This window comes from Carcharodon carcharias, chromosome 30 (assembly GCF_017639515.1).
Source record: "Carcharodon carcharias isolate sCarCar2 chromosome 30, sCarCar2.pri, whole genome shotgun sequence".
Lineage (NCBI taxonomy): Eukaryota > Metazoa > Chordata > Chondrichthyes > Lamniformes > Lamnidae > Carcharodon > Carcharodon carcharias.
In genome coordinates, this window is record NC_054496.1 from 17,120,074 (window position 1) to 17,135,430 (window position 15,357).

Consider the following 15,357-nt stretch of genomic DNA (forward strand, 5'->3'; position numbering starts at 1 on the left):
TCAATTATTAGATTTAAAACAGGCTGCCAGGGACAGCAATAACAAGGACAGACATATTAAATTTATCTTGGATAACTGCAGTGAGGCACCAACAGGCAACCCATATATATTGTATGCTGTACTCACCTGACACCGTAACCACAATGTACTGCTGCGGTGCTGCTACTGGTGACAGCTGAGCAGAAGGCTGCTGTTGTTGCTGCTGCGATACCTGTAGCTCACTGACATACTGTTTTTGGGATGGTGGTGGTTGCTGCTGCTGCTGTTGTTGTTGTGATGGTTGTGCAGCAGTCTGCAGGTCAGTAACATACTGTTGTTGGGTTGGTTGTTGCTGTTGCTGTGACTGTGGCTGTTGCTGTTGCTGTTGAGGCTGTTGTTGAGATGGTGGGAGTTCTGTAACGTAGGCCTGTGTTGCCATACCAACCTCTGCAGGTGGTACTGTTAAATGGCACTCTCCACTTTGCCCACTAAGAAAACAAAATAAGAAAATCAGTGGATAATTTACCAAAACCCAGCAATCTGATTGGCTGCTATTAGCAAATTCTCACTACCATCGTGCCTTATGTTTAACAAAAGCAATGACTTTGCGAACCCACATTTAAAATTTAAGCAGGCACATGTATTTTAACTAATCTATGCATACTGCATATGGTTCATGATCGAGCAATCCAGGCTGAAAAAGGCAGCATCAAGTTAATTAACACAATCTGCCACATACTTTGATCATAAAGAATTGCTATGATCCATTGTTGGAAAAATTGGTTAAATTAGTCTTGCTCTGCAAGATTCGAACTCTATCAGCTGATTAAGCAAACTGAGCAAATTCTCCTCTCTTATCAGCGTAAAAAAATAACAGTGAGTGCCTGTAGTTGGGACCTAAAGGGGCAAAAATTGGAAAAGAGGTGAAAAGAAAATATTTTTTTTTAAAGCATGCTTATCTTCTGATTTTTGCGCTTTTTTTCTTCTTTGCTCTCTCCTGAAGGGGCCAAGTGGGTAACTTGCTTCAATGGCATTTCAATCATGCATAAGGAGGCAACAAAGCTGCCCAGGGATTATCACTTTCCCTCCACACCTGCAAATAATATGGTCTATACTCAGCCCCTCCCAAAGCAATGTGGTTGAGAATGAAAATGAAAACCCTATGCTCATTCTGAGGTGCCCCACATTAGTTTTTCAGCATATAGCACTGCAGTGAACCAATAAACCTTTAAAAGGACATGTTAATTCTTGAATGAGATAAAGAGCAAAGCACTTGAAGTAGACATACTCCATAATTAAATACTGTGGCTCCAATCACACTTATCTAGCCTTGCCATTAGCTCAAACAAGAACATAGAAAGTACAGTTGATCTCTGCAAACCTTATCCACAGGGTAACACAAGTATGACGTCCACTAATGTTGTACCCAAACTATGACCTTCATGTGACAATAACACAACCCAAAATAAAACTCTTAAAACACAGCACCTGTTCAATGATTTATGTAGATATGCCACATGTAGGTGACACGTGCGATTTGTACTGGGACCCGTTGTGGCAAGTGTCAAGAAGATTTTTTTCAACTAAAATAAAACCAGCAAATATTTATTTTGGCCCAACATCCAACCAGCAAATCACATGGTTTTCATCTTACAGGGAAACTTTATTTTTCAGTGTTCCCCTCACCTATGCTTACATTTTAATCAACAGCATGGACCCACTCTTCTCTAGTTCTGTAACCTCCTTCAGTCCTACAACCCCACCTGATCTCCATGCGTCTCAAATTCTGGCCTCCAAAGAATCCTTATTTTAATCGTTCCATCAGTGATGGCCTTTCCTTCAGTTGCCTAGGCCCTAAGCTCTGGAATTCTCTACCTCACTTTCCTCCTTTAGGATGTTCCTTAAAACCAACTTCTTTGATCAGCTTTTTGTCAGATGCCTTAATATCTCCTTAGGTGGCTTGGTATCATATTATGTGTTATAATGCTCTTGTAAAGCACCTCAGGACATTTATTACATTTAACGCGCATTATAAATACAAGTTTTTGTTGTTTTAATGTATGCCCTTGTCAGCCAGCTTCAGAGTGAGAGAAGGTTTTAACTGCTTACTGTAATAGGTATTCATAAAGCTGACAACGTTCCATTCACCAACACTGTTCAAAATTAAAGTTTGCATTTAAAATCTAAGGAGTGGAGTAGAACTGAGTGCAAGCCTCTTCAAGCACTAACCAGCTATTCTTATAGATTTAACTTGTGCTATTCTTATAGATTTAACTCGTGTTCAGCTGCACTCCTTTGTCGTTTAACTCCAACTCTAACTTGAAGCAGAACTGGTGAAATACTGCTGACTGTATATCAGCTGTTACAGTAACTAGCTGGAAACTTCCGTCAATCTTAAGTGAACTGAGAGAGAAATTCACATCACTTTAAACCATGCTACCAATTAAAATGAAAAGCTGGTTGAGGGCAAATGCTGCCTGGGACTGAAAAATTAAAAATCACCCACAATTGCTTAGGATTTTAGGCACTTTGCCACACCAAACGGTTTACCAACAATAATAGAATCAAAAGACAAATTAATTACGACTTTTAGAAATTAAGAATTTCCTGCCCTTTATTTCTACCCATTTCATAGTAACACATCTTGTGTCAAAAAATTAATTTGCTGAATGGAGTAAACTGAGTCATTACGCTGATACATCTTTCCTGAGCATTTTTCAAGCTAAGTCAGTAAATTGACAATTCTATACAAGGCCAGGAGCATCAGACTATGCAAAATTCAACTGCTGCAACGGTGAAGAAGTAATCCTTTCAGACTACCAAGTTCTAACTTCTGCTAAGGTCAAAGTTAGTTGCAAATTAGAAGAGGGTGGTTAATTTCAGGCTACAAGTGAATGGCTACCTTTCTCTTTTTTAACATAAGATTGTTTCCCATCTTGAACATTGATCTGCAAGAAAACCATGATCAAAGCCATCATATTAGCATAGACTCCATAGCAATTATCAATAGATCAAAGGATAGAGGATAAGTGCGCTATTTTTTAATGCTGGGGATGAAATGTCAAATAATGTATTACCAGGGCCATTGTATAGACTGAAAAAATCAAATTCTATTTTATTCCATGGTATTCAGTACTTTTGCTGGTGTTTTGGAGATTAAACTCTATGATCTGTCCATTATTATGTAAAAGCCACCACAGAGTGGCCTTTAACTATGTGTTTAATTTTGATCCATACCTTACAGCAGGATTGTATGAAAGAGGTCAAAGGCAGGCATCTGGTGTTTGGCAATACTAAGGGCAAGGGGTGGAAGTTTAGCCATACTGGCCGTGGTTCTGGAATCTGGTAGCACCATGGTAAATGGTCTATGGGTTTGGCAGAACTAGGATGGTGTGGAGTTCAATAATACTGTACGGTGGTGCTGGGAGTTTGGCAACACAGGGAAAGGCCCCGTTGCTTGACAGTACTATTAAGGACTTCATGATGTGAATAACTGAGCCTGTTTTTTTCTCACATTTCCCAATAGTCAGGATATCTCACTCTCACTAAAAGGTGACAGCTAGTTTTCACTCACACTTTGCAATATTCCAGAGTTCACTCTCATGGTTTCCATCACTGAAGCAGCACATGTACAATACAAAGTGACATCAAACAATGTTTACAGTTTGCAAATGTGGACTTTCAATCATAGTTAGTTTCAGTTTTTCAATTGTTTTTTATATAGGACAATGGCCTTGATATTATCTGAGTGCCACTTCATTTCTTTGGAATTCTCTACTCCAGGCCAAGGGTCGAGAGCCTAAACACCTTTTTGGGAAAAGATTCCTATTACGCTTTGTGAAGAAGCGCTTTCATCCCTGAATGGCCTAGCTCTAATTTTCAGGTTATGCTCCCTTGTTTTGGTCTGCTCTATAAGTGGAAACAGTTTCTTTCTCAACTCCTCTTATCGTCTTAAACACCAAACTAGATCACACCTTCATCTTCTATACGCAAAGGAATACAAGCCTAATCTATGCAACTTGCCCTCATAATTTAACCCTTTTGGACCTGTATCATCCTGATGAATGGATGTTGTGCCCCGACAATAATATATCCTTCCTGAGGCACAGTGGCCCATAACTGAAAGCAGTACTGCAGATAGGATTAACTGGAGCACTGCACAGCTATAACATCGCTCCTAACCCATTGCATTCCAGCTCTCAAGATAAATGCCAATATGCCATTAATTTTTTTAATTAGTTTTGGACTCCTAAATCTCCCTGCTTATCCACAGTTTCTAGCTTCTTGCCAATTTGAAAATTTTCTGAACCATCTTTCTTAGGTTTGAAGAGGATGGCCATATACTTTCCCACACTTAATTCTTGCAGTCAGTTTTGCCCACTAAGTCATCAATGCCCCTTTGTAACTTTCTGCTGCCCTCTACACTTACTGTGTCATCTAATTAGTGTTGTCATCAAAGTCATATACATGTTGCTCCATTCCTTCATTCAAGACGTTTGCAAATATCGTGAAAAGCTGCCAATTTGAATACCTACCCACTATCCTTACTCTCTGTCTCCTTCCTCCTAATCAATTCATCATCAACACAATAAGTTCAGGCGTTTTCATTAATCTTTGGCCATCCATCTTAAATGTCCTTAGGTGACTCGGTACCAAATTTTGTTTGATAATGCTCCTGTAAAGCACTTTTGGATATTTTGTGATGTTAAAGATGATGGGCGGATTGTCCCAGATTTGCACTAAGTGCAAAAATCATTTCACCAGCCGGCTGCAATGGCGGGTTTTCGCACCGTGTCGTTGTCTTCCTGGCATGTCCTACCTCATTAATAATGCATTCATGGGAAACATGCCAGATTGCTGGTGGGTGGGATCGGACTTGCCCAACACAGCGTGACCTCAGCACTTCCTCGCTCCGGGTGCCATATTTAAAATGCACCAAGCAGCAGCCTACTTCATGTCTACAGACCAGGACTGCTCCAAGCAACAGATGGCCCTGAAAGCAAAGAAGACAGCAGCCCCCAAATTTAGTGACGCCTCACTGGGGCGCCTGCTGGAAGCAGTGGAAGTCCGCTGTGATGTCCTCTACACCCACTTGGCCACAGAAGGTCCATCAGAGTCATCAATCCAACCTGGGAGGTGGTAGCAGCGGAGGTCACTGGAGCACAGAGGAGGTCAGCCATCCAGTGCAGGAAGAGGATGATCCGTCAGGCTAAGTCAGCCACCTTATTGCTCTCAACTCTCACACTCCCAAACCCATCACACATCCACAGGGATCTCTTTCATCAAGGGACAACACCACTAAGTCTCTCACACACCCTCACATCAGGTTTATATCCTATGGAGTTTGCGTCCTCATCCTGTCCGTGGCTCTGCTCACCACACAAACCAGTTCCTTGCGGATCGTTTTGCTAGTGCTGTTGAAGAGGGTTTAAGCTAATTCAGCAGGGGTGTGGGAACCAGGAGAGAATATTAGAAAGTAATACCAGGGTGCACGAAATGTTGAGAGAGGCAAATAGCACTAAAATAGAGGATAGTAAGTTAATAGATGGAGTCGAAGTAAGGGATTTGGAGAATTGGGGAGTTACAGATTGCCCTGTGGAATTATGATGTTGTGGTGATAACGCAAGACCTAGCTTAAGGGCGGATCTGGTTGCTAAATATTCCTGGTTACAAAGTATTCAGAAAAGATAGGAAAGGGAAAAATGGAGGTGGCGTTTTTGGTTAAGGAGAGTATTGCAGTACTGGAGAAAGAGGATGTGCCAGAGGATTCAAGGACAGAATCGATTTGGCTAGAGTTAAGGAATAAGAAGGGTGCAATTACATTGCTTGGTGTAATATATAGATCACTGGTTAGTGGGAAGGATATAGAGGATCAAATCTGCAAGGAAATTACAGAGAGGTGTAAACATCGTAGAGTAATTATAATGGGGGACTTCAATTACTCATATATAGACTGGGATAGTGGTAGTGTTAAGGGGCAGTGAGGGACAAGCATACCTAGATTGTGTTCAGGAGAATTTCCTACAACAGTATGTGTCCAGTCCAACAAGAAAGGAGGCACTGCTAGACCTGGTTCTTGGGAATGAGGTGGACCAAGTAGATCAAGTGGCATTGGGGGAACATTTAGGGGACAGTGGTCATTGTATCATAAGGTTTAGGATGATGGTGGGAAAGGATATTGGTCAGTCCAGAGTAAGAATAATCAACTGGCACAGAGCAGATTTTAATGGGGCAAGAACGGAGCTGGGCTGGATAGGCTGGAACCAAAGGTTAGCGGGAAAAACAGTAGCTGAACAATGGGCTACCTTCAAAAAGGGGATAGTTTGGGCACAGTCAAGGTATGTTTCCTCAAAAGGGAAGGGTAGGACAAACAAATCCATAGCTCAAAATAAAAACAAAAAAACTGCGGATGCTGGAAATCCAAAACAAAAACAGAATTACCTGGAAAAACTCAGCAGGTCTGGCAGCATCGGCGGAGAAGAAAAGAGTTGACGTTTCGAGTCCTCATGACCCTTCGACAGAACTTGAGTTCGAGTCCAAGAAGGAGTTGAAATATAAGCTGGTTTAAGGTGTGTGTGTGTGGGGGGGCGGAGGGAAGGGTAGGACAAACAAATCCATAGCTCTCTGGCTGACAAAGACAGAAATTAGGTTAAACAAGAAAAATTGTGCTTACGACAGGTGTCAGGTATACAACTGAGAACCAAGCTGAATACAGAAGATTCAGAAGGGATGTGAAAAAGCAAATACGAGAAGCAAAGAGGGATTATGAAATAAAGACTGGCAGCTAACATAAAAGGAAATCCCAAAGTTTTCTATAAGCACATCAATAGTAAAAGGGTGGTAAAGGAGGAGTAGGGCCGATTAGGGACCAAAAAAGGGATTTACACATAGAGGCAAGAGGCATGGTTGAGGTGTTAAGTGAATACTTTGCATCTGTCTTTACCTACAAGGTAGATGCTGCCCAGGCCATGGTGACAGAGGAGGAAACTTAGTCACTAGAAGGATTTAAAATTGATTAAGGAGAGGGTATTGGATAGGCTGTCGGTACTTAAAGTTGATAAGGCACCAGGACCGGATGAGATGCATCCAACAATATTGAAGGAAATGAGAGTGGAAATTGCAGGGGCATTGGCAATAATCATTCAATGTTTCCTGGATTCGGGAGAGGTGTCGGAAGACTGGAGAATTGCAAACATTACGCCCTTGTTCAAAAAAGGTTGTCCTGCAATTACAGACCAATCAGTTTAACGTCGGTGGTGGGAAACTTCCAGAAACAATTATTTGGAATAGAATTAGTAGTCACATGGAAAAATGTGGATTGATTCGGAAGAATTGACGTGGATTTGTTGAAGAAAATCGTGTCTAACTGACTTGCTGGAGTTTTTTGTAGAGGTAACAGAGATGATTGATGAGGGAAAGGACGTTCATGTGGTGTATATGGACTTCCAAAAGGAGTTCAATACAGTGCCACACAACAGACTTGTGAGGAAAGTTATAGGTCAAGGAATAAAAGGGACAGTAGCAATGTGGTTACAAAAGTGACTGAGGAATAGGAAACAGAGAGTAATGCCTAATAGATAATTTTTGGGCTGGAAGAAGGTTTGTAGCAGAGTTCCCCAGGGGTCAGTATTGGGACACTTGCTTTTCTTGATATATATATATATATATATAAATGATCTAGATCTTGCTGTGCAGGGGGCAATTTCAAAGTTTGCAGATGACACAATACTTGGGACAATTGTAAACTGTGAGGAGGACAGTGTAGAACTTCAAAAGGACATTGACAAATTGGAGTGGGCATATAGGTGGCAGGTGAAGTTCAATGCGGAGAAGTGTGACGTGATGTTCTATATACCAAAGTACATGGAGGGGCAGTATAAAATAAAGGATGCTATTCTAAAGGGTGTGCAGGAGCAGAGAAGCCTGGGTATATATGTACATAAATCATTAAAGCTGTCAGGACAGGTACAGAGAGCTGTTTCTAAAGCATACAGTATTCTAGGCTTCATTAATAGAAAGGATAGAGTAGAAGAGCAGGGAGGTTTTGATGAACTTATATAAGACACTGGTTAGACTCAGCTAACTGTATTGTGTACAGTTCTGGGTGCCACACTATAGGAAGGATATGAATGCACTGGAGAGAGTGCAGAAGAGCTTTATGAGAATAGTTCCAGGGATGAGACACTTCAGTTATGCGGAAAGATTGGAGAAGTTAGGACTGTTTTCCTTGGAGAGGAGAAGCCTAAGAGGAGACTTGATAGAAGTTTTCAAAATCATAAGGGGTCTGGACAGAGCAGATAGGGAGAATCTGTAAATGTAAATGCTCGTAAACAGATCAAGAACCAGAGGGCACAGTTTTGAAGTGTTTTGCAAAAGAAGCAAATGCGTGGTGAGAAGACTTTTTCACACTGCGAGTAGTTAGGGTTTGGAATGCACTGCCTGGAAATCTGGTGGAGATAGATTCGATTGAGGCATTCAAAAGGGCATAGGATAATTATTTAAATAGAAACAATGTGCAGGGTTACGAGGAAAAGGCAGGAGATTGGCACTAAGTTAAAATGTTCAGAGAGCCGGTGCAGACATAATGGGCCGAATGGTCTCCTTCTGCACCGTAACAATTCTGTGATTCTGAAACATTCCACGCAGTGCCATGCATCCTGCTCACATTCTCTCCATCTACTTTCATGCAGGAGAAGCTGGGTTACAACAGTGGGAAGAGGTCCCAGACCTGCAGTGAAGTGGTCCACATTAGGCGCTTCACTCACTGTGAGGAGCATGTCACTGCGTTAACTGGTGAGGACTTGGACCATGCCTGTGACGATGGTGAGGTCAGCGGGGAACACCCACATGAGGATCGCGAACCATATCATCCCTCTCTCAATGCAACTGCAAGTGCTCTCTCTCTCTCTCACTCTCCTGTTTTTGACTCTGCTAATTATCTCTACTTTGATTCACAGGGACCTCTGCCAAGCGACTGATGCCCTCAGCCAGTCAGCCCCTCAGCTCCATCCAGGTCCTCATCTCCAGCGAAGAGGACACCTCCTCCATTGAAGAGCTGGAAATAAGCAGCCTGGAAAGCCTGTCACAATGCTTACCCACACCCTGCACCAGCACAGAGACATATGCCTTGCTGGGACCTAGACTCGGGTTCACAATCTTGTGGTCACCGTACAAACATGCGTCTGAAGCAGGAGGAGGCAAGTTCAGCCGACCTCCCCAGCAGTCGGAGGACTGCTGGGGATCAGGCATCTGTGAGGTCCAAGTCAGATGATGAGCCTCTGGATTTGGCTTTCAATGCATCGTGAAGAGAGAGCAGAATGTGAGGGACCATCACACAGAGCTGTCGGAAGCCCTCAACAAGAGTGGCACGTGAGTTGGATGAGTGCGTCCACTTGCTCTCTGACGATGTGATGCCCACATGTGCGCACATGGAAGTCTCCAAGGGAAGGGTGGCTGACGCCATGGAGACCCTGGTCCAGCAGATCGCAGAGTTGTGCGCAGACTTGCAATCCATCACGGTAGCTATGGGTAAGTTCCTCAGTGGCAACACCAGGGGAAACGGGGCATCGCGACATCCCTCTAGGTGCTCTTTCCCCTCAACAAGTCAGGCCAGGGTCCTCAGGCACCCGAAGGGAGGAGGAGCAGCAACTGGACATTCTTGGGTCATCCACTCAGAAATCTCAGAGGCTGCCTCTCCCTCTGAGTCCCCTTTGCCTGTGACCCCCTTAACGCAGAGGGAGCAGCTGGCCCACAGAATGACAGTTAAAGCAAGCCGGGGCCCTCAGGGCCTTTGCTCGCCAGAGGACGCATGCCAAAGTCATTAGAGGCAACAGGGCCAACCATTGAACAGGCTGTCTCCACCCCTGCTGCAGATGCCAGGGCAGCACCTAGAAGAAGTGATAGGCCTAGAAAAGTTAAGAAATCCTGATCACAAGTGGTTGCACAGGTGAACACATTTTGTTACTTTATAAGCTGAAAATATATTCACTTTTACTGAATAATGTGTAATGTTGTCTTTCAGCTTCATTGGCGGGCTTTGCAAGTCCTCCCACTACATCTCTCGCCCACCCCCTCCCCCTACCACGAGCAGTTCAGCTGCATGCAGTCAGACCAGGAGTGAATCTGGAGGAACAGGTGTCTGTAGCAGGGCCTTTCAGAGCCTCATGCAAGCACTCTCCCACCCACACGAAGCCTTCATCCGTCACACTCATCTTCCTATCTTGGCCATTTTCGATGCTGCCTACTGGGGTTCTCTTTCAGTTGTCCATCAGAGCTGACCTACATCTCCGCCCACACACTGATTGCTCTCCCATGCAGCACCCTGTGCCTGTCCAACACGAGGCTCTGCTCACTTTTGATTTCGACAACCATGGTCGTAGTCAAGTATATTGCCAGCTCCCCATCCTGTACCCTCCCCCAGTCACCCATGTCCTATTCCCCATCACTGTCGACCCCCCCGGCATCACCTTCCCACTCCCCACTGTCATCTACCAACCTGAACCCTTGACTTTCCAGGATGTTCATGTAAACGTGCACATTCCTACCTTCCTGAGAATCCCACCCCCATCCACACTGACCTCCCTGACCTCCTTCTTCCCATCCTCAGGGTTCGTGTCCAGTAGGATGGGCCGGGGTGGGGGGAGTAGAACGGGATGGGGTGGGAGGGGGAGTAGGGCGGGGTGGAGTGGGAGGGGATTGTGGGGTTAGTAGGATGGGCCAGGGTGGGAGGGTGGGGGTGGAGTAGGACAGGCCAGGGTGGGGGCATGGGGGGAGTAGGACCGGCTGGGATGAGGGGAATGGAGGGCCAGGGTGGGGGGGTTGTGGGGGTTGGTGGGGGGGGGGGGGGCGTAGGACGGGCCAGGGTAGTGGGGGGGGGGGGGGGGGGGGGGGGGGGGGGGGTGGCTGGGGGGGGTAGGAAAGGCAGGGGTGAAGGGTCTGGGGGTGTAGCTTGGGCCAGAGTGAGGAGGGGGTCATGGCGGGTAAAGCGGGCTGGGTTGGTGGGTTGGGTGAGGAGTAGGGGTTGGGGTGAGGAGTAGGAAGGGCCAAGGTAGGGAGGCTGGGGGGAGTAGGACAGGTCGGGGCGGGGGGCATGGCAGGTAGAATGGGCTTTGTATTGGGGGGAGCGGGGGAGTTGGGGTTGGAGTGGGGAGTAGGACGGGCCTGGGAGGAGGGTTAGGATGGGCCGGGGTTGGGGAGGGGGTTAGGGCAAGAGTGTTGGAGTATAGTCTGGGGGTTGGGTTTGGGTGGTTGGTGGGATAGTCAGTAGGTCCAGTGGGGTTGGAGGGGGGGCTTCAATATAGTTACATAGGGGTTAGAAGCGGTTTTATTCCTTTTAACTTTTTCTGGGTAATTATTCTGCAAAGAGAGTTAGAAGCATCCGAAGTCTCCAATTTAAATCAGAGATTTGGATGGTTCCCAGTATAGGGTAATTGTCCATCGGGAGTTTGAACTTCCCGGGCAATTCCTGCACAGACCTTGCATGGGGTCCCCCCAGCGCATCTTCTGGGGTACCTCCCGGCAGGACCCTCTAGGGAACAGAAGTTCTGGGCCAACATATATAAGGTGAGATCACCTGCTAGGTTTGTGACATTCAATTTGAAATAAACACAGTTCTCTTATCTAGGATAAATCTGTTTAGAATAGGAAAAATAGCTCCATCTTGTAAAATGCACTCAAAACGCACTAGATTTTAATCAGACCACCTCAAGAATGACACAGGAGTGAAAGCTGTCCCATCATCATGCACGGTATTGTGTTAATATGTCAAAAATATAGAGGCGCAACAAACAAACATACAAATGAGAACTCTTTGTACACTTAGAAGCTATGCAACTGAAAATCAGTCTCCCCAGTCTGGTCGCCTCCGTAACAACAGGCACCTGTCTACCAAATTTGGAGTTATTATGATCCATTTCCATCCTACTCTATTAAAAAAGATTAATCTATAAATAATAAATATACATAGAAAAAGGACACAAAATTTTGCTGACCTTCTGAAGGCTTAATAAAAGTACCATGATATACAGGGAACTGATTATCTATTATTGGCTGCCCGTTAAGTTGCCATTTTCCAGGAAGTATGAATTTTGTTCAAGTAAATAGATCTGTTTAAAGCTTTCATACTTACTTGTCCTGGTGATGCATAATGAATGATTACTAGAAACAGCAGCCATTATTCTATTTAAGTCACTGATAGTTTCACTATCCACTGGACTAGAAATTAGTCTGAAAGGTGCTTTTTGAAACTTACTCCACCAATATCATCCTTAAAGCAAAGTATTACCATGGTAAACAAAAAAAAGTAGAGTTTTCATTTAAATAACAAATAGAAATCATAATATGCTTTGCAAATCAGTAAAAAGGCACCTTGAATATGCTCTCTCGTTCAATAGTTGACCATAACACATAGCACTCCATTAGACATATTTACTTTTCTCTTCAGAGCTACATGCCAATAGGATGTTCACAATCCCTTACCTCTGATAATATGTTCCAGATATTCTTTAGCTTAGGCTCATTAGCAATATGCCTTTCAAACTAGAGAAGCGGAATTGCTGCTCATAGGACAGTGCAGTTGAGATCAAACACAATGGTTCACTCTTGTATTAAGGGTACTATGTCCGAACTATTGTATCTTATCAGCAAAATAAGCCTCTAATAACTGCCAAGAGAAGGGCCAGGGTTCAGTTTTAGATCCTCTTTTCTCCTCCCTCCATTTCTATTTTATGTTTTTGTTCATTTTTGCTCAGGCCCAAGGAATTATTTGACACAATAAAATGTAGCAGCTTTCACCTGTGCCCTTAAAATGATTAAACTTTTAACCAATTTAATAAATGCTTCTGAACAATTGTGACTTGCATTACCAAATTGCAGAATAGTGAATCAGGTGCCGATCACTAATGTGGGAATTACAAGTTTCAGAATTCTGCTCACAGTAGTTAGTAACTCAGGAATTGAAATCACTATTTTTGTGGTAGAACAGTCACAATTCACATAGGACTCAAATGCATTATTTTTTAGTACCTTTATGTGGCATGAAGGCAACAGATTACTATCATACCGCTCTCTAACACATCATAGAAAACAGAATCTAATCTAATGTGCAAGATATCAGCTCAATTACCGTTTTACAAAAAATAGTTTTGCCTGAGCATCTGAACATTGCAGCCAGGTAGCATTTCATTTATTTTAAGAGAAAATAAATAGCAATATATTTGTCACCATCCGAAATGAGAACAAATGCAACATTTTGTGTGGGTTGCAGCAGGGTGTGTAGGAATGCAAGCTCGAGTTCTAAACCAAAACACAAATGTATATCTCTTCACTTTTCATAGACGCTGATTGATCCAAAGTGTATTTCCTGCATTAACTTCTTTTTGTTTATGGTCTGACTGGTGCTGAGGACAGATGTGAAAAAAACAAAAAAATTCTAGAAAATTTCTATTAGCCTACTGATCAACTGTTTTGGGTTGCTTCACTGCTGAATTTATTTCCTTGGTGGAATTTGCTTAAGGTCCTGGCAAATCTTAGACCAAATCTGAGATGCCGAACATTTATAATAGTAGTAATTGGCCATAGTTCCCACTCCCAACACAAAAGCATTGAATTTTCAAAGGGAAAAAAAAGCACAATTATAGTTGGAAGTCACATTTTACTTTTGCCCGCCCTTGCCCAGGTTTGCATGTTGGTAAGAGGATTAGTGCAATGCATCCCTGATATATGATTCCAGGGCAACTTCACATTTACATCTAAAGCAAGCAAATTCTACAAAGGAGTTACAGTTTGTCACTAAGACAGAAATATACATATTTGTAGCTATGATTTATTCTTATTATTCACTGACTAGAGTCTATTACTAACCTAATTTGGTTTCTGAGCTACATTGAGTTAGCTCCTTTAGTTTCAATGTCAGCCGTGGTTCAATTGGCGGCACTCTTGTCTGAAACACAAGATTATGGGTTCAACTGACACTCCAGGACCTGAGCACTAAAATCAAGATTGGCACTCCAATGCAGTACTGAGGAAGTGCTGCAAACGTGGAGACAATGAAATGTTAAGCCGAGGGCCTGTCTGCCCTCTCAAGTGGACATAAAAGATCCCTTGGCATTATTTTGAAAAAGAGCAGGGAGTTATCCCTGATGCTCTGGATAATATTTATTCCTCAATCACCATCACAAAAACAGATTATCTGGTCATTATTACATTGCTGTTTGTGGGACCTACGTGCAAATCGGCTGCTGTGTTTCATACATTCCAACAATAACTGTACTTCAAGAAAAATAATACTTCACTGGTTGTAAAGCGCTTTAGGAAGTCCGATGAAAGGCACTATATAAATGCAAGTGTTTATCTTTCAGTGGATGAGGAATGGAGAGATTACCTAAGGTTCCTATTTATCATTGCTATCCAGTGGTTTCTGCTGGAAAGTTGGTAAAAGATCAAGTGACAATATAGGCGTGAGTCAGGTTAGGCAGGTTTGCGTTCGAAGCTGATGCTTAAAAGGGCAGAGTTAGGTCTGTGCAACCTGTACAATTTGATAGGGCTCGACTGGATACAGCGAAAGGACATCTACGCAATGGTATTAATAGTGAGCATACCTTTTCATGAAAGTATGTTTGCTGGTTTGACACTAGAATTTAATATTGTTGTCTAGTAAAATACAAGGGCCCAAACTCAACCTTTGCACATGGTGCAAGACAAATGTCGCTCCTGGACGCTTCCTATCAAATAGTCTCCAAACACTCACCGTCTATGCTTACATATGAAGAATAGCCAACTGGGCAAGGTGCCACAGGTACAAACAGTACGCGTGCATCTATATTCTAGTGAGATCAATGCTTTAAGAGAGAAGGCAAGAAAAACTGATAGGAAAATAATAATTGTAAATTTTTCCTGCTTTTTCTGTAATTTTCCAAATTACCCTAAATGATGATCCTGGAGTTGTAGAAGGAACGTTATTTATTTATTTTATAAAATAAATTAGATAGCTGCTTTAAAGTAAGAATATTAAGTGATATATATGTGTAGTGAAGAGGAGTGGCTTTACTTGATGGATGAGTAGTTTGTTTCCAGTTTGAAGCATTCGACAATTATATGAACTCATCCTCCCCATGTGGTATTTACTATAAAGCACTGTCATGGTAATAACCCCAACTTGAAATGTTTTGATACAGAATTCACTGTCTCCCTCAGGGGGTACTAGTCAAAAATGCAATGTAGCAGGTGAGAGAAGGTAGCAAGGTTTAGGCACAGTGAAACATTGCACAGTTCAATCACAGTCTTGATCTGGTCAAACATTTTAGCTTTTAGGGTAAATCAGTTGCATAAAATTCTCCACTATAAGAAGGGTTTGTGAAGCCAGTTTTGGAAACTGGAAAT

At 43.1% G+C, this 15,357-nt stretch overlaps 1 protein-coding gene across 5 annotated transcripts in view; it reads right to left on the reverse strand.

Annotated features, from left to right (window-relative positions):
* The window catches only part of rfx1a (regulatory factor X, 1a (influences HLA class II expression)), a 126,372-nt gene that overhangs the window by 104,006 nt on the left and 7,009 nt on the right, over positions 1 to 15,357 (reverse strand). For all 5 annotated transcript variants that reach the window (XM_041177197.1, XM_041177194.1, XM_041177195.1 and 2 more), the window contains exon 2: positions 127 to 467. In XM_041177197.1, the coding sequence (XP_041033131.1) occupies positions 127 to 418 (292 nt within the window). In that variant the 5' untranslated portion in view covers positions 419 to 467. The remainder of the gene's footprint in view (positions 1 to 126; positions 468 to 15,357) is intronic.